The sequence below is a fragment of the Monopterus albus genome, unplaced genomic scaffold (assembly GCF_001952655.1).
Source record: "Monopterus albus unplaced genomic scaffold, M_albus_1.0 scaffold99.1, whole genome shotgun sequence".
NCBI classification, from domain to species: Eukaryota; Metazoa; Chordata; class Actinopteri; order Synbranchiformes; family Synbranchidae; genus Monopterus; species Monopterus albus.
In genome coordinates, this window is record NW_018127979.1 from 3,244,845 (window position 1) to 3,269,195 (window position 24,351).

A 24,351-nucleotide genomic window follows, 5' to 3' on the forward strand; every position below is an offset into this window, starting at 1 on the left:
TACAAAGCCCTTAATGACAAGGCTCCATTGTATCTTAAAGACCTCGTAGAGCCTTATCATCCTAACAGAGCACTTCGCTCTCAGAGTGCAGGTTTACTTGTGGTTCCTAGAGTCCACAGAAGCAGAATGGGAGGCAGAGCCTTTAGCTATCAAGCTCCTCTCCTATGGAACCAACTCCCAGTCTCAGTTCGGGAGGTGGACACCCTCTCTACCTTTAAGATTAGACTTAAGACGTTCCTTTTTGATAAAGCTTAAAGTTAGGGCTGGATCAGGTGACCCTGAGCCCTCCCTTAGTTATGCTGCTATAGGCCTAGGCTGCTGGGGGGCCCCATGATGCTCTGAGTTTCTTTCCCCTCCTGCTCTCCTCTCCTCTCCTCTCCTCTCCTCCCCTCCCCTCTCCTCTCCTCTTTCTCCCTATGCTTCTATATGCCACCATTACACATCACTAACTTTGTGTCTCCTCTCTCCCGTAGTGTGTCCTCTCTCTCTTCCTGTACCTTTCTGCAGGTTGCCCTGGCCCTGGAGCTCTACGTCTCTGACGAGCAGTCACCAGCCACATCGACCTGATCAGTGTTTGATTGTTGTGTCTTGTTGCTTTTCTTCTTTCGTCTCTCCTCTATCCACTCACCCCAACCAGTCGAGGCAGAAGGCCGCCCACCAAGAGCCGGGGTCTGTCGGAGGTTTCTTCCGTTAAAGGGAGTTTTTCCTCCCCACTGTCGCCAAGTGCTTGCTCAAGGGGGATTTGTTGGGTTTTCCCTATGTAATAATATTGAAAACAGTAAGGTCTAGACCTTACTTTGTAAAGTGTCCTGAGATGACTTTTGTTGTGATTTGGCGCTATACAAATAAAATTTGATTTGATTTGATTTGATTTGTTGTCAGTACCTGCTAAATGACTTGTTTATTAAAATAAGATCAAAACGGTTTCCAAAACTGTGCTAATGTGAACTTTTAAGGAGCTATAATATGAGTAGAGAATTGTTTTTGACTTTCTTTTATTCCTCAAGAAAGCACTGTGTAACTGTATTTTCAAAGTAGAAACTGAAATGTAAAATGGTTGACACTGTTGCTGGACACCTGTTTGAACGTGGACTCTGAGCAGCACTGTGAGGTTCTCCGTCTGAAGCGCTCATGTTGTCGACTCCGTTCTCTAGCTTCAATAGGGCTCGGTCACCTTTTTTATTCCCCTTCATCCTTCCACGCAAACATACACAGGGACACAAATAGAGTGCGTTATCTACTGTACAGTGGAGATATGCTATCATGTCCATTATTGCAGTCTTTACACAGTGTCTCTCTGCTTCCTTTGCTTTATCAGAATCACCTTGGTCACACACCTCTGCAGTTTCTATATGGCAGAGGCTCTAGTTAGCAACATATGAAAAACCCTGCTCATAGATTTTAGTGAAATGTAGTGTAAATTTAGGCAATGTGATTAGACATGGGGCAAATCCAGAACTTGTAGCTATGTTAGCGTCATGGCTGCATCAATGCACTGTGGGTCTCTGTTAGTAGGTTCATGACTTTGGTCCCCACCAAAATATCTCAGCAGCTATTGGATGGATTGGCAAAACATTCAGTCCAGATAACTGTGTGAAGTTTAATGACTTTTGTCACTTTTCATCTAGCTCCACCAGCAGGTCAGAGTTTTTATTTGTCCAATTTTGCATATAAATACCTGCTAAGTCATTGGCATTCCCATCAGCCTCTGCTGGACTTTGGGTTTAGGGGCTAATTAGCAAATGATAGCATGAAAACAAGCTACACTATGAACATGGTCAACATTAAACCTGCTAAACACCAGCATGTCAGTATCATCAGTGCAAGCGTGTTAGCATGCTGACATTAGCATTTAGCTATTCACATTTAGAGTAAATATTTTTCTTTTACTATTACACCTGAATGTGAAACTCCTGGCATATGAATCCCATGACTGTCTGTCACTACTGTTTATGTTTGATACAGATCAACATTCATATGCAGATTTTAATAATTCAATCTTTCACGTTATGAAACTGTGTGAAGAATGCAGGAAGACAATTTTCAATATCAAACAAGATGCATATTAAATTAAAATAATGTTTATTTAGTTTGAATCAAGTGTGTTTTAATTACTGTTTTTTTTCTTATTCTTATTCTTATTAATATTCTTCTTCTTAAAATAATTACAGCTCTCTATGATTTTGAATGAGTGTCTTTTTTGTTTTTGTTAAAAGAGCAACCCTAAGATTTGCTGTTTATCAGAGCTGGTCTGCTTTTGTCTCTATGGCTTCTTAGTCTGAAATGCTATGATGCCTTCAGGAACTGTGCAGCCAATATGAGGAGTGATGTTAGTCGACACAATCCAATTACAGCTGTGCTGCTTTGCCAAATGGATTCTGAAATGCATTCAGGGTCTCAAAAATCAAATGAGCATCCACTTGATCGTTTTTAATGTCTTTGTGCTGAAGTGAGCCCTCGATGCAATGCAGATTCCTTTTAAATTTGGTTTGAGATTATTTTAAACCGTGCACTCACTGCTATAATACATACTTCATGTTTTCAAGTCATGTAATTCACTGAGTAAACTCTATTATATTTTGAATAAATATGTATTTGCAAGAATAAGAGTAGAGCTGTTGATCTGTGTTCACCACTTACCCTTTCTTCCTGCCAAATTCCATAGCCCTGCTCACTGCACTTCTGTTTGATTTTGGGGTGTCAGGATCCTCTGACTCAGAAGGGACTGACAGGTTCTCTTTTTCTGGGACTTATGATAAAAAAACCCATCATTAATCCATGAATACTATGATCACATATCCTACACCACTTCAGTTTTCATAATGATTTGGATTACAGTTTCACAGTTCTGAGTCCATTGGCCATCATACTCACGGCCTGGGGTGGTCAGGATTGTCTCTTTGATCATGTCACTGCTCAGCACCGCCATTTCAAAGCGTTTGGACCGCTCCTCCAGGAACCACTCTCCCGTCACCACCCTCAGCTCCCTGTAAACACACCATCCAACCCTTACTGGGAATTCATCTCCTCAGCGCACCAGGTCAACTGCCACTGCTAGCTGGATATTATGAATCAATGATCAGTTATTTTGTGATCAAAAGTGATCAGTGATTGATGTAACCACTGCTTCTTCCTCTTGTTCTGCTTTTATTGCAATTGGTGATTTTCTGCATGTAAACTTTAGCTGTGGGTTACACATGTGGGTGGAGAGTGCAATGAGCAAGAGAGCACAAGCTGAGAAAAGTTTTACTCCTCACACTTATTCAAAAACCACATCTTGTGGCTGCAGTGTTACTATTCAGACTAGCGGCGGTGAAGAACTCGGTATCGTTGCTATTTCTGGGACAGATTTTTTTATTGTGTGAATGTTAAGTGTGCAAAGTGAGAGTAAAAAAAAAACACTGCTAAGGGATTCTGAAGAACAGACACCAAATCCGGATGTTTTCCAGTAATGTTTTGATTAGTTCCTGAGGAAGCTAGCTTTCCCTCGAATGCCTCATTTGCAGAGAAAATTAGTCAATAATGACAAGTAACTTTGAGAGGAAACTTGAAACAAAATCTTCATTAGCCATCAAAGATACAGAATACTACAAGCAAATTTAAGGCGTGATGCATGATTGCATTTTTAGCCCTTGAAAGCCTAAAATGTAAGCTAATTTTACTTTTGAACAAAACAAATACATAAAGTCTAATTAGAATACAACAACACTGATAAACAGTGCTGAAATGGGTTGACAGACATAGATGTGGTGTCATTAACTATCTAATTAAAAACATTTGGAATCCATTCCTTTTTCAAAAAAAATACTATTCTGGTCCCTGCAGACATCACACTTACGAGATCTTGGCACAAACGTTACACTTCCACTGGCGTCCATGGGGTAATTTAACGCGACAGTCATTGCAGGCACGCAGCTTACAGTCCTCGCAGAGCACTCCACGGTTGAAGATCAGGCCCAAAGACCTCAGGCAGCGAGCACACTGTCGCTCCAGCAGATCCTGCGGCCGACGGGAACCTTTTCGTTTGATCTCCAGCAGCTCATTCTTCAGTCTCCTGTGGGACAGAAACAGGAGAACATCATGGATGTTATGAAAAGTCAGAGTGAACTGAAGGTGAGTTCAAATAGTGAAGTTCTCACCGTATCCTCTTCTCCTCTCGTTTCCTCAACTTCTCATCTTTCTGCAGCACCTTCAAGATCATTTCTCTTTCATGCTCCAGCAGAAAGGAGAGATTCAGATCCTCCTGTCCCTGCTCCATTGATCCCTTAGTAAGATTCAGGCAGTTAAAATGGCCAATAAGGATGTTGTATGAAAGGAGTCAGAAAGAACTACATAATGCTGAGGACTGCTCCTGGTTCTGTAGCTTTTGGCTGATGGCTGGTTTATTGTTGTTTTAGCACTGGCATAGTCTAATTTTCCCAGTGCCCCTCCTCCAGTGTCTCCTCCTCTAGTATTCTGCCTCTTGGGAAAGCTGATAAGATGTGACCACTTTCTGGAAACCTAGACAAGATCAAACAAATATAAAGAAAAGTCAATAATACATACAGTATCTGACATTAACTAATTAGCACAAAATCTAAACCTACTACCCATAAAAGTGCAGGTCAATATGCCTGTTTTTTCACCAGAGTAATTAAAATAACAATGATTTGCAGGACTACAGGGATAAGCACAATTAACTGGTAGACATTTGACAACTCTGCAGCAGCTTAGCAGCCTCTCAAAACCCTGACATTCAGAGCATAACGCCTACATTTTTCAGCTTCCATTAGTGACACACTTCAACTTTTCCTGAAATTTATGACAAGACTTATATTAATTATCCAGCACCTGCAGTGTCAGTGTAACTCATGATTTGCCTTATTACCTCTGCCAAGGAGGTTTTGTTTTTGGTTGTGTGTGTGTGTGTGTGTGTGTGTGTGTGTGTGCGCCTTTGTATTACTTGCATCATAAGGACCGAAACCTGTTAACGCACTCACACTGTGGGGACTTGGCCATCCTTGTGGGGACCAGAAGCTAGTCCCCACAAAGAAACCACTGAATTTTAGGGTGGCAACATGGTTTAGGGTTAGGATGAGGTTAGGTTAAGTGTTAGAATCAGGGTTAGTGTTAGGCAATTAGTGGTTATGGTTAAGGTTTAAGATAAGTCTACAAGAAATGAATGTAATTCAATGTAAAGTCTCCACATGGAATGAAAACACAGTATGTGTGTGTGTGTGTGTGTGTGTGTGTGTTGGTTAGCAAGATTACAGACAAACGGCCAGATGGATCATCTACATACTTGGTGATTAGAGTTGGGCTAAAAAAGGTCAATGGTCAAGGTCACAAAAAATTAAAAATCTTTAACATGGGACAAAATTTTGAAAAAAATCATATCCCTGTCAAACATTATCATAATCATTTACACACATGTAAGGGACCAAATTTCATCTGCCTCTGATGGCCATTTAAAATTAACACTGTCAACCCCATTTAAAGAATATTTTCTGCCATAACTTTGCCTATAATTAAGAAAGAACCCTGAAATGTTCAGGCAAGATGCACAGTATAACTGCCTATCATACCCTAAACGATGATCCCAATCCGATTCAGATCGAACCACCAATCCTACAATTCAAGACTCTTCTGCATGAGTTATAACTTCCCTGATTATCATAAATGGCCCACAGGGAACAGTGTAAAGCAATAAAAATGTCACTCCTAGCTTTGCTGTGAAAACACTGTGCAGCCCTGATATTTCCTGGTGCCTCTTTGCAAGTTCCTGTACTGAGAGAAATGATGAATGAAATTAATGATGTGAACACACAAACAAAGGGAGATGGAGATAGAGAGATCCATTTTCTTGCAGTGCCCGATTAAGTAAACTACTGTGAATAAGCTGATTTGCATAAAAATAAGCTTTACTCACTGTCAGTAAAACCATGAAGATCAGAAACTAATCCAAAATAATACATTATATACAGGGTTATGTGAGGTACTAAAGAAAGAGATGAAACTCTGTCACTGCTAGTGTAAATAAAGTTGGGAAATTGAACGGAGTGGAGGGCCCTGCACGAGCCCACACCAGCCTACTTCAGTCCTTATTCGTCATGGTCTCTTTTCATCCTCAGCCTTTCTTCTCTTGCCTCTTCTCTTCACTTTACATGAATTAGCACTAATGAATCCAGTGCACATCATCTCAGCTTCATTTGCAACCAAAGGCACATCATGACAGCCGTGATTATAGCATTTTAGGCTGAACTGCAGCTGCACTGTAGCCGATGAACACCCTTTCTTTCACCTTTACGATGTGACGTTGGGATGTAATAGAGGCACTAATGATCATATAGAGATGCCTTTGCATTTATATGATTAAACAGCTGAATATAGATTTCAGGAGGCAGTATGCTCCGTCAAAGTGCTTGTCGAATGGTCAGATCGCTTCAAAAACACCATCTTCAGATGTTAAGGGCAAGAACTGTTTTGTATTGGTATTCGTTTGTTTGTAGGTTTGCTTACAGCATAACTAAAAAAATAATGAATGGATTCGGATGGTTTTACTTGTGAGCAGTAGGTATGGCCCATGGGACAATCCTTTTAATTTGGGTGCTGATCTTGAATCATCATCCAGATCCAGTGCACACTTGGAGAGAAGACAAGTGGAGCTAATACTGTAAGTGTAGCAAGAGGCAAGTTGCAAAACAGACTCTAAAGTCAACTTACATGCAGCCAAATGCTGAGTTGTGTGCATCTATGAAGGACTATAAGTACACATTTTTATTTCAGTCTGCATGGGACATTTATTTAGCTGTTCATGGCGTTTAGTAGTTGCTCAAATCTACTGTTTTTAAATAACTTTCAAACTAATAATGATATCAGTGTGATTCCAAATGCCAGCAGCAGGTTTTCATGGCCAGTGATTCATATTACGAGGGTCAAGCTATGATGGGAATATTACTTTTAGGTGTAGACAAATTGCAGTCTACGATTATACATAAGATCCTGGCAGTCAAGAGACTGTGCCAGGACACTCCTGACGTACTAGGCACACATGACTGACTCTCAGCCAACAACATCAGTAAATATTTATCTGCACTTTTGTTATATTTTTATGGTGCAGTGAGAGCGCAGCAGTATCTCAGCTACAGTAGGTGCGGTGTCCTGATGCAACCCTCCTTGAGTACACACGACGCACATTCTGCTTTTCATGCTCTCTGCCCTGAGCAAACATGTGTGACACTAAAACTTTGGGCTTCTGAGATGAGGGAATGCACTCACTTCTCAGGTCTGCACTAATAATGCAGCTCGGAGGAAAGCACAGTGACTCACCACCTCCTCGGCACAGTGTAAGAAAGGTTTTCTTTCCATTCGCAACACATATTGTCCATGCATCTAATGGATCATTTGTCACAGAGTCTGTGCTCTACCGGGGACATCTGGCCACAAAGCCACACTGTGGTCTCCTTGCTGTTTTGTAACTCTGTGGCATTTTACCATCATTCAGTCTGGTGTTTTCTGCAGGTGGCCGAGATTACAGGCAGCAGAATCAATCTGGCAATTAAAGACCACAGGTGTGCTGGGAGCAGCTGGCGTCCAGTTGGCAGAAAAGCAAAGTAGACACGGAGGAGAAATGAACAGGAGATAAATATAAAACACAGTCATTAGTGAACATTCAGGGGTGGGCAGAGGAACTGAAAATATGACTTTGAAATCAAAAACCAAGGCCACACAGTGCCTCAAAACAGTGTTAGTCCTTCTGTGTTTTTGTGTCTGAATTAGACAGTGGACTGTTTGGATAGAAGCACTCTGCAAACAGCAGCTCTGTCAAACTTTACTGAATAAGTCTATTGATATTTTATAGTTTTCTAACTGTCAACAAATCCTCTAATGATCAAAACCTGATATACTGTAGCTTATTTCTCTGTGCCATAAAGGCCCATTTCTGTGTAATACTATTTAGAAACACGTCAGTGAAGTACAAAGTTGACATGTTGCCTTATCATGAACATGGGAACGAGTCAATCCCTGTACAGCGTCCTGCTGCTGTAAACACTCACTACTTCACCAAATCACCAATTAGTCCCCAGTAAATGTGCTATTTACTCCTGTTTGAGTATCATTTGCTATAAACTACTACATTTGTGTGTTTAGAGAGCCACAGACAGAGTAGGGAAGTCTGCAGGTAACAAGAGACTGATTAACATACTCTCAGTTTGGTCTTTTTGGGGGGGAGGGGTTGGTTTAATGTTTATTTCCCCTTCTGGCTGCAAACTCCATCAGTGCTCCTGTGATTAAATCAACATACATCTGTCTTTTCCAGGTGTTTGGTGCCTCATGTTTTGCTGAAAATGTCATTTAGCTAAGCAAGAGCGATGGTGGTCAGACCTCAGTTACGCTTTGTGAATGTGAATTGGTTACTTGAGCAATAAGTTGTACCTAACACAATATCAGAATGCATAAACACCCACACACAAAGTTAAGTAGAAAATGAGATCAGTAGGCCCATCTCCACTGTATCTATATGTGTAAGGAAACAAGGAACTTTTTCTCCATGATCAGGAAATGATGGAGAACAAACATCCATCATAAAATATATACAAAACCAGGCAGTTATCTAATCCATCAGCCTTCAACGCAATGTGGCCCTGTCCTTTTTTTTTTTTAAATGTACAGCCCCTAAATCCCCCTGTGGTATTTCCCAGGATGCTGTAAGCGTTTGTCTTGAATCATTAATGTGACACAGATGGCAGTAGACAGTGATGATGAATGACACAGACCATTAAACAGCAGGTCACTTGTGTTGGATGCAGCCAGATAACACAGGGTTTAATATGGTCCACACCACACACACACACACACACACACACACACACACACACACACAGGCAGACATACTTTAAGTGTAGAAAACAATTATTCATCAACAAAGGTCAATAATGACACACTTCACAGCTGCTGTCACCATTGCCGTGGCACACAACTGAGAACATAACACACGATGTATTGTCTGTATATATAAGGTAGAGCACACCTCCTCACATTATTAATGACCACCCATCATCACAGTCAGATCATATAATTACTACTTTCCTATTTGTATGTACACATCACATCGTCATCCCAGCCCTGATCACAACTAGGAATCCATCCACCTCAAATGTTATCACGTCATTAAAAGGCTGTTATCAGTTGTTGAGGTCGCCTTTCTGACTGCCTGATGAAATATGATCAAATAATCATTCTTCTTTGGCTCTGTTTTGTTCTCCACAAACACCAAAGAGAAACATCTCTTCAAATGCTCCATTGAGTTTACCAGCTAGTCGCTAACTGTCTGCTGGTTAGAGCTGAGCAGGTCATGTTGAGTGGGTTTTGTTTTTTTAACCTTCCATGGACCTAAGAGGAACTGCAGAGTTGATGATAATGCTCTGTGGGTTTGTTATTGCGCTTTCCACATGGTCATTTAGATTAATGGAGTGTTAATATTTCACTGTTCAGTTTTGTATTGCATTACAGACTCCACCCCCACACACAAAAAAATAAAAACTACACCTAAAGCCAACATTATGGGCACATCAGCTGATGTTAAGTCACAGTATTTAGTGACTTCCTTAATGTAATCCTTAGTTTATAGTTAGGCTGTGATTTATAATATTTTTCCTATTCAAGACAATCATTGAGATTATTTGTTGCAGTATTTCTATAGCTTTATGATTCCTGTGATTACATGCACAACTCAAACCAGATGTTCTCTGAGCAAATGCCACAATCATTGTAATTGTGTAAACACCTAAACATGAACTCCTCAGGAAAAAAAAGCAACCACTACTTGTTTGTTGGCTCTAGTGAAATGAAGAATAACATAAGGTCGCAGAACAAACTGAATTTTAAAGCAAGGCAGGGTTGGCCTAACTCCTGAAGAGGGTCACAGAGGGGCTGGAGCCAATTCCAGCTGACACTGGGAGAGAGGCGGAGTACATCCTGGACAGGTCTATCACAGGGCTGACACTTAGAAACAGACAACTACACACCCACACTCACTCCTATGGGCAATTTAGAGTCACCAATCAACCTAAAACACATGAGTGGTGGGAGGAAGCCAGAGTATCCAGAGAGAAGTGATGGGAGGAAGCCAGAGTATCCAGAGAGAACCCACATAAGAACAGGAAGAACATGCAAAGGCACCAGGTCGGCCGGGGCTCAAACCCAGAACCTTCTTGCTAGGAGGCAGTAGCTCTAACCCCTGTGCCATCATGCTGCCTCTAACTCATTTATTCAAGAAGTAATTCCAGGGGGAAATGACACAACGATGACAAAGGTAATGACGTTCACTGCACAGCAGCTTAGCAGACATAAAATTCAATTGGTTTTCTAAATAACAAGATGAAGCGCAAAGCTCTTGAGAAAAACTCCTTCTGCACATAAAACCCAGAGAGTCAGGCCCATCGAATTTACCATTAGTGAGTGTACAACAATGTGTCAACAGACAGAGTGCTCTTTATAAAGCAATAAGCAAGCACACAGCATCCTTGTCATGCTTTGTGTCCTTCACAACCACATGCTGCGTGGATCCTGACAAAGAGCCATATACGTGTGGTTTCCAGCTCACCCAGCTTATCTCAACTTAAAGGAAATGAGCCAAATCACATTCATCCTGCTATCTCAGCTGTGTACCTGTGTGCATGTAATCCTGGTATCAGATGTGATTCTGTGTTCACTGAGAGGTAAAATCAATAGGCAGCCATTGTCTTCACAGACGGCTCGAGATGACACATGCCATGCTGGGGGAAACTGGAGAGGCTGCTGGGGACATACACCGGTTTGGGTGAGGAAGCAAAGCGATGACACGACATGTTTGTCCAAGTGGCAGGTGTGTGTTGACCTGTCTCACTGTCTTTCCATCTGCAAACATTCCCATCACTCCTCTGTATCCTCTGGACTCTCTGCATGTCAGTGTGTGCTGCAACACAGCCCATCAGGGTTTTTCCAATATGAATCCAATTTGAAACCTTAATTACTTGGTGCAATCAAAGGTAATGAAGCAACATTAGACACAGATATAAATAACTCACCTCTGTCAAGCCTAACACTTTGCATAACAGTGACTAACAGTGGTCGTTTTGGCATTCAATTTTGATTTTGTTTTAGTCCAGGTTTTTGATGAACATGTATATAGATTTTAGTTAAATTTTAGTCATTTGGGTTTTGTTGGTTGTAGTCAACAAAAAATAAATAAAATATTTTAATCTGTCTGTTTATATTTCCTAACCTCGTCTTCTACTACCAGTGCTTTAGCCGCTCGATCTTTTCCATTTCAAACCAGCTTCATGACATAAAGTTGGATCAAACAGTGAACTTGATCAACAGGCAGGTTATCACAACATGTTGACATTTGGGAGGTGTGTGCGTCACCTCCTCTGTGACCTTCGTTTACCTATAACACACTTCTCTGCAGAGGTCTGCATAGACTTTCACATGTATCCTCCGAGATTCATAATTCTGGCTTTATTCGCAGTAGTGCAACAGGTCACAATCAACTTTTGACAAACTTTGGACAGTGGCCAAAACTGTTTTACTGATCAGAAGTAGTTTGTGATTCCACGGATGCAGGTCACTGAATAAAACCTGCATTAAGACAGTAATGACTTCGTGTCCATTTGTCTGCCTTTCACATTATTTTATTCACTTAGTAAAATGTAATGCATTTTGTCATAGCTCTTATTTTGAAAGGTTACTTGCCTGTGTTGAGAATAAGAAAAGAGCTTGACAGGAACATTCAAACCCTGCTTCCTTTACCACCTCTGTGCTTTCGGCCAATCATGTCAAGATGACTAGTTACCAAGTAGTTTAGCCCACCTCATTTCAACATCAGAGAGGTGTTCATTTCTGCCACTTTCATGTCTTAGAGGAGAGAGATTTAATCAATTATCACATCTCAGATTTACTATTGTGTCTGGCTTTTCAACCCACCTTTCAAACAATGTTTGGAACAGTTATAAACATGGCCGCTTTCAGACACAGTCAGACGTCGTATTAACTAATTCTTTGTGGAGGATGTTTCAAATGCTGACCTATGATTCTGACAAGCACTTTATTTGAAGCAAACCGAATCCTCAACAAATGTGACAATAACTAAACCTGTGAAAACAACACAGCAGACTTGTGTGATAAGCTTCAATTTAAAGCCACTTAAGTAATCCACTACAGTTACTAGTTACTTTACAAATAAAAATTTTACATACAAGATGATGATAAGGTTATAAAATATGATTAAACTATAAATACATTCTTTAAATTATCTCCACCTCAAATAGGCTCCAAATGACCAATTTTCTGCATCTGGTAGTTTTATTTTTGATACTGAAAGAACAGCTTCCTAATAAAACATTTTATTCAAATACAGTTTTAATGCAGGACTTGAATGTATTTTTATATTGTAGTATTGTTACTTAAGAAAATTATCTAAACATTTCTTTCCCCACTGCCTTTGCATACAAGCCTCTGTGTTGGACTGCTACCGTTATTTGAGGCAATTCTTGCTCAACAACATTTAAAATGCTGCCTTTACGGCCGCGGGGCACAGACGCCACAGCCGCCATAACATAACAACTCTCTGAGGTGCTGCTGTCAGTAATGACCTACCAAGCCTGTAGCCCTCCACAGTTCCCTGCAGGCCTCAATGGAGCAGAAAATAGGAAAAACAAACCAACAGAGATAGTGCCTCTAACAACCCTATCCAGAGCGTCCCTGACAGCTGCTGTCTCTTATACTCATAGCACTCCTCCTCCTACTTTTCAGTGACCTGCTTTCACTTCCCCTGAACTCTCCTGCATCATTCCTATCTGAATGCTGCTACTCATCACATTGATAGGTTGTTTGTGTCATTTCACCGGCTAATTAAAAGGAAAGGGCAGCGTGGACTCAGGAAATGGCTGCATCTCCACCAAACAGATCAGCAAAGAAAGCACAGAGCCAGAGATGGAAAACGGATGATTGGTTTGGTTCGTTGGATGTGTGCAGTTGGGTGTGACTCGACAAAATGACACACACACACACTTTAAAAAAAACTACCAGGAAGAGAAAAGCAAATCTGGACAAATCTGGAGAAAAGGAGCAAGATGACTTCAATGCAGGTTAATGTTTTCTGACCTTAAATGCTTTGTTTCCCATCTACTAAAAAGAAAGACTTTTCTCTTCCACATGCAGGAGATAAGACACAAATTATGTGCCTACAGTTGCATAATTTACAATTAAATATACTCATATTATAAAGCCAATTATGTTAAAATTACATTAACAAAGGGGCACACAAACACATCAGATCATTTCCAGATCTGGGAAGTCAAAAGCAAGAGGAGTATGATAGAAATTTTACCGCCTTTGAATCTTTGTGCAGAGAATAATAATCAGACCTGTGTCAAACAACAACAAATCTAGGCAAATGTAAGCTAAATTCAATGACTAAAATTAGATGGGTGAAAGGTAGTAAAAGGTTCTGCACTGAATTAATTTATTGCTGTTATACGACTTGATGATACCAGCAAAAATGAATCTTGTACAGTAAAGACAGCAATTATCTTTTTAAAATAACACCCACCTCTGACGCAAATCAAAATAATTATTTACAATTATCTGTCTCTGTTTGCGGTTCATGTGTGTGACATAAATTCTGAGCACGTATCTATTGTAAGTTTCCCATTTTTCCCTTCTCTGTCCCCATCTTCCCAGTGCATGATGCTCTATTTAAAAAAAGCTCGTTTCTTAATGTGATAAATCTGAGAGATGACAAGATCCTGTGTGAAAGGACACAGAAATGCCAAAAGACAAGCACTGACCTTTGCTCCCTAAGGCTTTAGTTTAATCAGCTTTTCTTGTTTCAGCAGTGTGAAACAGGCTAATTTCATCAGTAAAGTGGTCCAGATTTCAAAACACAGTCTGTTGTTTGCTGCACAAATCTGGCAGTGTTTAGGCTGAAGATGGCAAACGTGAGCTGGTTCAAGTGCAGGCAGTCTTGCTGTTGTTGGACAAGCACACACACACACACACACACACACACACACACACACACACACACACACACACACACAGGGTGTAGAAAATCTGAACTCTCAAGCTGCAAATTAAACTTTACTTTTACTGTTATGAGGCATTGCCCCTGAAGACAAACACAAATATTTCATTAAGGAACCCTGCCAGAGATGATCAACAGATAAAAACGAAGGACTGTATGTGTGTTGTTGATATTCTATGACAAGCAGTTTTCAGGAAATCTTCCCACTTGCAAAACCCTTTTCTTAATCTGCCACATGTGTCCAGTATTTCTGTGTTGTTACAACAAGCACTTAAAGAATGAGAGATGAGAGGCTTTTAGTTTGAGGCTGGATTTTATTAACCCAGTTTCAGTCATGGCCTCTCCTGCTGCTTCTTCACAATGAGAGAGAGAGAGAGAGAGAGGGATGCTATGGTTTTAAACAGCTCCCTTTCTTTTTTACCACTCCTTTCCTGTTTAACTGCTGCTCGGCTGCTAGATTTTACTGTACTTTGTCTTTGCGAAGCACTACCAGCTAATGGAGAGCAGTAAATCCCCTGAAAGAGTGCGAGTGTGTTTGGAGCAGTGCCGCCATTAATCAGACTGTATCAACTGAACAGAAAAGCTGAGTGGATGCTGGGATGGATTATGATTTCTTTGTAAGACCAGCACTGTGTCATTTCCATTTTATTACACTGCACATTAGAGCAGCTGGAACATTAAGGTTTCAGGTACAGTAGGTGTCAGGGCTTATTGAGCCTCCAGGACAAAGTGATTAATAAAGAATGTTTGGTAAAGACAAAACTGCTGTTTTAGACAAGCAGACAGTGAATCCTATTGCTTTTAAAACAATTTATCTGCAGCAGTAAGTCAAAAAAAGCATAAAGAAGAAACCACTTGTCTTCACAATGGTCTATAACCAGGCATTTGATCGTTGTTGTTCTTTTCCCAATGGAGTTTATTTACTGAGAATCATGTTGATGAGTGAATTTCAGATGGCCATGACATTTGTACTTGCAACTAAAACTATAAACAAAACGTTTTTGCCACCTCTCAGCATCCCACACATTTGAGGAAAATCCCGGGTATGATTCAAAACCGTACTGAAAAACAAACGGCTGACAGCAACCAATACGTAGCACATGGAACATACACAGCCAGAGGCAAGTACTGAGTTCTTACCGAGGGAACACAGTGTCCGGCAACTTCCTCTGTACCACTTTATAATGAGGTACCCTTTACTGAGTGAAGGCCTGCCAGTATCTAATGGTTTTATTAAACAAGAAATCATTTACTAATACAATACAAGCCATTAATGTGAACAACTAAGTTTTCCAGGTAGTGAGCATTTTGGCTGGTTAAAATAATTAACAAACACCTGTGGATTTCCCATGTTCTAATGAGCTGTCATGTCTGCAAGTTATAAAGATTAATAAGTGACTAATTAGAGGAACAGCTCAAACTAATGGCTTTCTGGTGGAGAGTTAGATCAGAAGATGGATTCCACTCATATCTGTGTGGTAAATATGAAGCTTAACTTAGCTAACGACTGAAAAGGAGGCAAAAGGACAAAACAAGACAGATGATGCATACAAATGTGTGATAACTCTGAGGCGCTACTGTTAACAAACATGGCGGAGTGGCTTAATTTCTGACCTTTAGCAGTGCAACAATGAGTTTACCCTCAGGTAACGGTAGATGCACTGTGCATGCAAAACATCAGAAAATTGTGTCATTATTATTCACTGAAGGACAAAATAGAATAAACATTATTTTCACTCTTGCTTTTACACTAGCTTCTATGGCTTATGGAAACAAAAGGAAAAACGAGTGAGGAAAGGGTTAATGAATGTTACAGAGCAGTGGCTGTATGTGGTGAAGTTCCCCCAACCCTTCAGCACAGCACAACATCCATTATTTGATTAATTAGCGTAGTTTCTATTAAATGACCAAACTTTAGCCATAGCACTGTCACACCATTTACTTCTACTAATGCTTCTGTCATGTGTATCTTTACAGACACTATGTCTCAGTGGTTTGCACCAACACAGTGAATACAGACAATATGGACTTTGCCCTTTACAACAAATATGGGTGAGGTTGACAAGAATTTCTACTGAAACCAATGATTAATGCTGAGGATTATGTGATTAAAATATGAATGACACTGAAAACATTTTAATCCTTCAGCTGTGTGTGCACACCTGTAATGACTTCACAAAGCAGGTGACCTTCTGCTACTTGCAGACAGAGCCAGCCTAGCTGTTTCCAGTATTTATGCTAAACTACGCTAACTAGCTGCTGGCTGGTCAAAGATAATGTAGAACTGAGAGTTGTGTCAATCTTCTCATGTAACTCCAGGTAACAAAGCAAGCAAGCTGTCAAACTATTTCTTTAACCTCATGCTAGCCTTTCACCTCCTATTGATATCGCTCCATTTACTGTAACTGTACTGTCACAACATTCTCATAAAAAGATACTGTGTATGAATCAGACCACTGCAAGGTGCCCCCCTCTTGTGGTGTATGTACAAGTGGCCATGTTTCTGGTAAATCTGTTTTTATTAAGTTATTTGGTGATATAAAATGAAAAGGGGTGTATTTCAGTTGATTTGCCAGCTTTGATTGATGGTCCAATGCTGTCACTCCACTTCTGGTTGCTACTGCACAGAATCTGGCTTGAAAAAAGAAAGATGGCCGCCACGGTAATCACAATATTTTGGCTTCATTTTTGCATAGTGGAGGGAAGTGGTGATGTCATGTCCATCGTTACGTTAATACGTAAGTTTACCAAAATCTGCTCCAACGACAAATAAAAAAAATTTTCATTCTCATTATACTTTTATTTCCTTTTTTACTTGCGTCTTTTGCAAATCTCATTCCTATAGTCCAAATGACTTAATCTTCACCCATGCTCCATTCATGACAATTTTTTCCCCAAAGCTTTCAAACACAACTGAAATAGCTACTAATACATTTTGAGTTGAGCTCAAACCACTTTTCCCAATGTGATGAACAATCTTTCCAATTAAAATTCAATTGATGCTGCATTTTCATTGGTGTTAAGATTAAAACCTGAGGAATTAAAATGAGTATTATCTGGACAAAATGACATGGTAAACATTTGAAGGAATATTCTTTAAATGTTTGACATTCCTTTTTGCCCACTTTAAACTAATCCCAGTTGTTATTTTATCATTATGATACAACGTCAATGAAAACGGAACCACTTAACAGAGAAGCTCATTGCTGTGTCCACGCACTGGGTGGAGGGTGCGTTTTAATTGATTCTTTGCATACAGTGTTGTTATTACAAATCTGTTGATGTTAATCTGTTCAAATATATGTACTAATGAAATGCCTTGGTGTGATGACGTGAAATGAATACAATGTTTCTGTTTGATGTACGTTGTGCTGTGTTGACTTTTCCTCAAAGCACACCCTTGTCAAAATGCTGGTACCAGAAAATAATAAAATGATGATGCCATTTTAGATAAAGGGGGCGTATTTTGAGCCACTTCTAGGCAAGTATCCCATCATCCCACTGCACCCCTGCATCCCCCTCAGAGCGCCCACAGAGGCACGTGTCCATACACATTAGAGGGGTATAGAGAACAACACAGGGGGCATCACATCCCTGACCGGCAATCTATTACTCACCTGAGTCATTCCTCTCAGCTCTGCCTCCAAATTACATTTCTCCTTTTGAGATCTTTTTTCCTCCCACATCAGCAGGGTCGGTGCATGGACAGGCTGCCACTTTTTGCTTCATCGTGATTGAACAGGAACAATATGTAACTCTAGGGGCTGTAGGCTGCATACCAAACGCACAGGTACTGTAGCATGCACCGGAGAGTTGTGGATAAGAGGCACCAGTGAGTGGGAGGGAGGGAAGCCCCGCACAACACTGCACTACAGAGACAATATCCACTGCAGCAGCACAGATGAGCTTTGTTACAGCAGCTCAGGGTTAATCTGGATATAATCATGCACAATCCCACAAACATTATATAGGTTTAATAAGCTAATAGTCAATGTGGCTCACATTTTACAGGCGCTTCCACAACACTGGCCCTGTTACAACTCATTGTGAGGAGGGAGCGAACAATGCCAGTGGATTTTATGTGAGAGACAAAAAGCGCTGCTCTACAAAGGCAGAAAACACTAATTACAGAAGCAGTGAAATTAAGAAAAGGGGTTTAAAGTTTTCAGGCTGACTGGAAAATTGCACAACAGAAACGTTGCAATGGGGTCTCTACGGGCTAATTATTCTGCCACAGAACCTACACGATACTTGAAAAGTGCAGGTTGAAACACAATACGCCAACAAAACGTTTTCTTTTAAATGTCTGTTTGGGGATTACATGCATCTCTGTTTCTCTATGGTTGCCCAAATTTCATAAATGAATCTACCATTTAATACTGTGACAAAGCAGTTACTGTGATTCAGCTTGAATATGACCAAATATTATGTTATTTCATGCTAAAGCAAAAAGCCAAGCAATTAATTATTCAGCCGGCAGATTAATAATTTTATAATCTAATCATTTATTAAACAAAAATTCCAGATTTGCAGCTTTTACGTCTTTTATCTCACTGCAAATAAAACGTATTTTGTTATCTACTTTTATCTGTGGTTCATATAAAGTAAGGAAAACATGTAACTTATCAAATCTTTGACACGAATATTAACTGATCTATCAAAAACAAAATGAACACTTAACTGGTTGTGAAAATAATGATTAATACTCAAGTCCTCATGTAATTTATACATCCAATATGCATCATGCATGTCATTGTGCAGACCTCAGTCCCTCCTATCAGGTCTTGTAATTCCTGATCAGAGGCTTTAAATCTTTCTGCTGACAGTATTTCATTATCTTCTCAAAGAAGCTTCAACTCCTTTATCTCCAACAATTGGATGCCACACCTTACGTCAGTACTTCACCACTAAGTGCTTTGACTGGCAGCATCAAACACAAACATAACACCAGCTGGTCTGAGGCGAAAACAGCCAGGTTGTTCCAGCTGTGCTGTTACTGCAGTCTGGCTTGTAGCTACTGCAGATTTTACACACAGTTTTTATTGAAATTAACTGAAGTACGACACATTTTGTATTATAAAATAGGTACAACACCTCTGGTCTTAAATTACAGTATGGAACTTAAGGTAGCACTAGCATGATACTCCAGATCAATCTGCTCTGCTCCTCCCTCTCCCTGCTCCACTGTGCTCTACTATAATCTGCTACGCTCTGCTCTGCCAGATATATGTGATTATGAAATCACAACAAATGATAATGCAACAAAACTTAGCGATCAAGTAGAAATAACTGAAATGCTCTAACTGGTTAGAGAGGTCAGTCCTGCTCACAACTTCTTAGAAGCTAATATCTCTGCACAGCTGCCAGTGCTGTTCAGTGAGTCTGGGTCACAGGAGGCTTCAACAGCATCTCTCCACATTGAGATACGTTTTACAACATGTTTCTACAACTAAAATATTTGGAGAAAACATACTGCAGTTTTAAGCTTTGAAAACTATTAGTTCCAGTATTTTGGTTTTGTTGGCCATCAGTCTGGCACAGTGAGCTACAGGCTGACACAGAAATGCCTGCCATAATGACGCATGAATGTGTGAATGTTTGTCTACACACCACATACACACACTTCTATTCTGTCTTGGCAGAGCTTGGAGACGCAGACCTCTAATACTGTGTGACTGCACTCCCCGGGGCTTCTCTCTGCTCCGCTGGATGAGCTCTGCTGCCTGCGTGTACAGAAAACAGGGAATCCCTACCTTCTCTGGCTTCTCTTCTCATTTATTCACCCACTTATTCCCCCTCTAGCCTTGTATAAGTTAGCCGGAGAACGGCTCATTTATCACTGGAGAGACATTCTTCCTGCGACAATGATAAAACAGTTTCAACAGATAATGCAACATGTCTATAGAAGCCAAATGAACCAATCTAGGGAAGCGTCACTGTGGCAAATTATGTTGGGATATCTTTCATAGCACAGGCTTGTTGTTAATGGAACAAAAGCAGTGAAAAATGTTTTGCTTCTCTTGTTTGCTCATGCTGCATTTAACCTTCAGGAAACTGCTGGGGCTTCACAGTTCACTAACCATTGACATCACTAATACAACAGCTTTGTTTTAATTTGCAACCGTTTCTAGTCTTAAACGCACAAACCTAATGTTTTTCAGCCTGCGTGTTGACTAAACACTGTCAGTCCAAGTAGCCACCTTGGCTCGCAGCCAAAGTCTCATTCTTTGGACAGCTGAATTGGACTTTTGCACGTGTAATACTGTTGTACCCGGTACTTTTTACCACACTGACTCTGAGAGACGAGGCAGTCCAAGTAACTACAAAACTGTGCTGATTTATTCAAAGGATCACAGGTAAAATTAACATTACACGCTCAAGTATCTTGCACCTCCAACCTGCACGCAGGCAGATGTAAGATGAAAGACCCTGAACCCACCAGGCCTATACATTATATCCCCTCGGTTGGGCTAGCCCCATACTACACAGAAACGTCAACCGGGACGTCTCTGGTGCCAGCTTTGCAGCTGGTCATAGCAGTAGTCAAAACATAAAGCAAATCAACGTGTGAATGTGTATGTCTGTTGATTAAGTGGTGTGTAGCTAAAAACATTCTCACACGACCTCTAGTGACATGTCGTGGCTTAAACATAGGAACATTATGGCTAAGGCTACAGTTATACACATCATAATAATAATAATATCAAACACCCTGTCTGCTGACAGTCATCAACTCTTCTCTCTAGTTATCCTTGACCAGATGTACCCTGTAGAAACTCATAAGCATGTCTAAGCATTTAACAGTCTAACTAGACATCCTATCTCCACTAAACATTTCTAATACATAAAGTATCTGTCCAATATCTATCTGGCCAAATAATTTTGGACTAAGCCATGATGTTGAATTAGTCTGCATGCTTGTACCTGCAGGGTAAATCCTTCTTTGAACTCAGTTTGAGCTTCAAGACATCAGAACTGCATTAAATAATACATGTACTTCAGTGCTGAAAGGAGGATCTGATTAACAGTATCACAGACAATCATTTTGATAATCAAGCAAACATTTAGAGGAACAGACTTAATTGTTTTCTTATTGCAAGTTATATGGGAAGACAGAGTGGCCAACAGATATTAATCTTCTCACTTAATTTGGCTGAACTGCTCCTTTAAGTTCTTCATCAGAAAAAAAAATGTTTGCTTGGTTGGGATTTGATGCTTTTCTTTCTTTTATATATGCATAATTAATATATCTTTCACATTTTGTCCAGTGATCAATTCTAACAAGTAATTTTAAGTGTATTTTCCCCTCATTTCCAGACTTCATGATTAATTAATTTAGAGCTGAAAGTGATTAGTCAACTGAAATGAGCTAAATATGTTTCATTTTTAAATTGGGGGTTGGACAAAGCAAGCAATTTAAATAAGTAATTTTAGGCATTAGGGACATTTTTCTCTTTTATGACATTATGACAAAAATACTGCTAGACTTCTATAACTCTGATGCAATTTATGCAGATGCATCATGTCTTCCTGGGTCCCAGAGTCAAACCTGCTATCAGGACCTCTGGTTCCAAATCTTCCAAATACATTTCCTATTTCCTTTATCTTAAACCACACCTGGATCTCACACCTCACATCAACATGTTCCCCCATAAGTGCTGTGAGTGAGCAACAAAGAAGCAAAACAGTGGCTGATCTGAGGCAGAAACCAGCTCAAAGCAAACAGTGTGCCTTCCACCTACCCAGGCCTGGTACACCTAACAGAGCCAGATAACGAGCCTGCAGAGATCTGGCAGCATCCTGAGGCTATTACTGCGTGTCCTTCACCTTTTCAGCTGCACTAGTCATCCCTGAAAAGCCCTGGGATATCCTGGTGAGTCCAGATGAATGCACTGGACAAAGTGCTTATGAGCATTGAGGCACTGACGTATTGGTTTCTTTAGTCACTCCTTGTCATTAAAATGCACTGAAGGCAAATATCACATCAAACCCAGGTGATGATTTCACTGCTGTCATCTGACTACTGCCCTCTTCCTCCTCATTAATATTATTATTATAATTATTTTACGGGCTTCATTGTGTTGCTGAAGTAAATTAATTAATGCAACATATTTTCTTCAGATCATTAAATTCACCTGAGTTGACCGCAGGTTACATCAAGCGTCGAAACCAACGCGGGCAACAAGAAACATGAAAATGAGCTTTCTGCTGCATTGCACCTGCACAAACGTGCCTAACTTTAGCGGGGAAGTGAAGTGTCTGGTCCCGCTGGTGTGTGACTAATCCCCCGAGGTCGTGATGATGGACAGCCGCCCCACCCCCCCTCCCCCGAAACCCCCCCAACAAAGGAAAAGAAACACCTGGCGGCTGCGGACAACGGTGAGAAGCCGGTAGGGGAGCGCGACCGACCGGAGCGGAGAGCCAGTCCGGGGATCAGGCACCGAGTGTGTCGGTGCGCCTCAGCGCCGTCTGAAGGCAGAAATCCACAGCCAGGGTGTTCCCGACAGGAGGGGGCGTGGTGTGCGCGTGTGCGCGCGCGCGGCATGCAATCCTCACAAACAGGCTCTTGTTTTGTCAGTACGACAGATGTACCTGTCCCTGTTGTGTGTAAGTAATTAACTTATTGGCTCAATAATAAAAGGAAAGTTGCGCCCAGGACATCGTGTCATCCTGGAGTGCTGGGCTCTAAACAGGGTCAGGGAAACTCCTCGTTGCCACTAGTAGCGCATTATGTGTCACGGATTTCCCTGCTGAGATCCTCTGGGAGCCTGTAAGTGCAAAGGAAGAGCCAGCTCGCCTCTAGTGCATGTACCTGGAAGGTTGGTCATCTTGGACAAACAGGGTTGATATGGAAAAAAACACAAATATATCACATTCAGTATTTATGACCTTGCTTTTATTGTACCACTGTATATTGTTTCCCCTCTTTCTTCTCTAGGTTATTGTGTGCTTCTGTGTTGCAGACAATGAAGCATAACAATGTCCTGTATCATACATCTTATTTTTTACCTACATTAATTGTACTTGCTTCTTGTGGCTATGCATGTGTGTGTGTGTGTGTGTGTGTGTGTCCTGTTTCAATGCTATTCTGATTCTTTTTTGGATGACTGTGTAACGTGACCAGGGGCAATAAATGGAAAACTGTCTTTTTGGTTAATCGTGGATCATCTTCATCGGCGTCTGTCATCTCTGTATAATTGAATCTGTAAAAATGAATAAATAAATCTAAGGAACACATTCCTCACCAACATGTGAATTTATTCTGCGTAAATATAAGTCCTCACCAACATGTGAATTTATTCTGCCTCATGTTTAACGACATTTGGAAAAGCACTTCACATGAGAAAAATACACATAAATGGTGTTCAGATACTTCACATGTAACAGATGTTGCTTGTGGAAATGTTGCTTTAATAAATGTGCTTCGGTTATTTTCCAACAACAAAATACAGTTGGAATTTAAGGACACAGATGTGCTTCAATGTAGGCACATAAGGTTGAAGGAGGTTCAAAAAGAACATTATAGTTGACAATATCAAAAAGAACATTATAGGCATCAGAGGCTTATGGAGGAACAATTAAATTGGATTTTGTAAAGGTGGAGCTCTTAGTCATTTAGTTTTGAGAACAATTCCTTTAAAATCTTAACTGCAATGAGATGCCCCATTAGATAAAGGTTAGATTTATGAATTTCATGTTTGTTTTTTTTTATTCATTTTCCCACCACATACATTGTCTGCCATCTCAGAAACCATCCTGAGAGAATTTAATCACTGCTTTGTATTATTATGCAATTAGATATCAAATTTGTTTCCAAATGTTATTCTTATCCATCATATAGATATGGTTACAGTGGCATTATTGGCCCAGCACATAACTGGATGTTTTACAATTTATTGTAATTTATATAGTATACACACTGGGTTTTTAGAAACTTGTGAGGACCACTGAGCTTACTGACCCCTGCTATGAACGTTAGTGTCAGTCTTTCCCAGAAAACAATCAAAATAATTCAGATGTACTGACAGTGAAGGCAACGGTTACATTATACTTCTGTGAAGAATTACATTTACACAGCACCCCATATTGACAGAAAAACACAGAATTTGACATTTTTGCAGATTTATTAAAAAAGAAAAACTGAACTATCACATGGTCATAAGTATTCAGACCCTTTGCTCAGTATTTAGTAGAAGCACCCTTTTGAGCTAATAGTCATGAGTCTTTTTGGGAATGATGCAACAAGTTTTTCACACCTGCATTTGGGGATCCTCTGCCATTCCTCCTTGCAGATCCTCTCCAGT

General features: G+C 40.4%; 1 protein-coding gene across 1 annotated transcript in view; it reads right to left on the reverse strand.

Annotated features, from left to right (window-relative positions):
* sytl5 (synaptotagmin-like 5) overlaps positions 1-22,574 on the reverse strand; it is a 39,830-nt gene extending 17,256 nt beyond the window's left edge. Inside the window, 6 exon segments of the mRNA XM_020609441.1 lie at positions 1,078-1,194; positions 2,641-2,749; positions 2,875-2,987; positions 3,839-4,054; positions 4,140-4,500; positions 22,408-22,574. Of these exon segments, the coding sequence (XP_020465097.1) occupies positions 1,078-1,194; positions 2,641-2,749; positions 2,875-2,987; positions 3,839-4,054; positions 4,140-4,258 (674 nt within the window). The 5' untranslated portion in view covers positions 4,259-4,500; positions 22,408-22,574.
* Between the last annotated feature and the right edge of the window lie 1,777 nt (positions 22,575-24,351).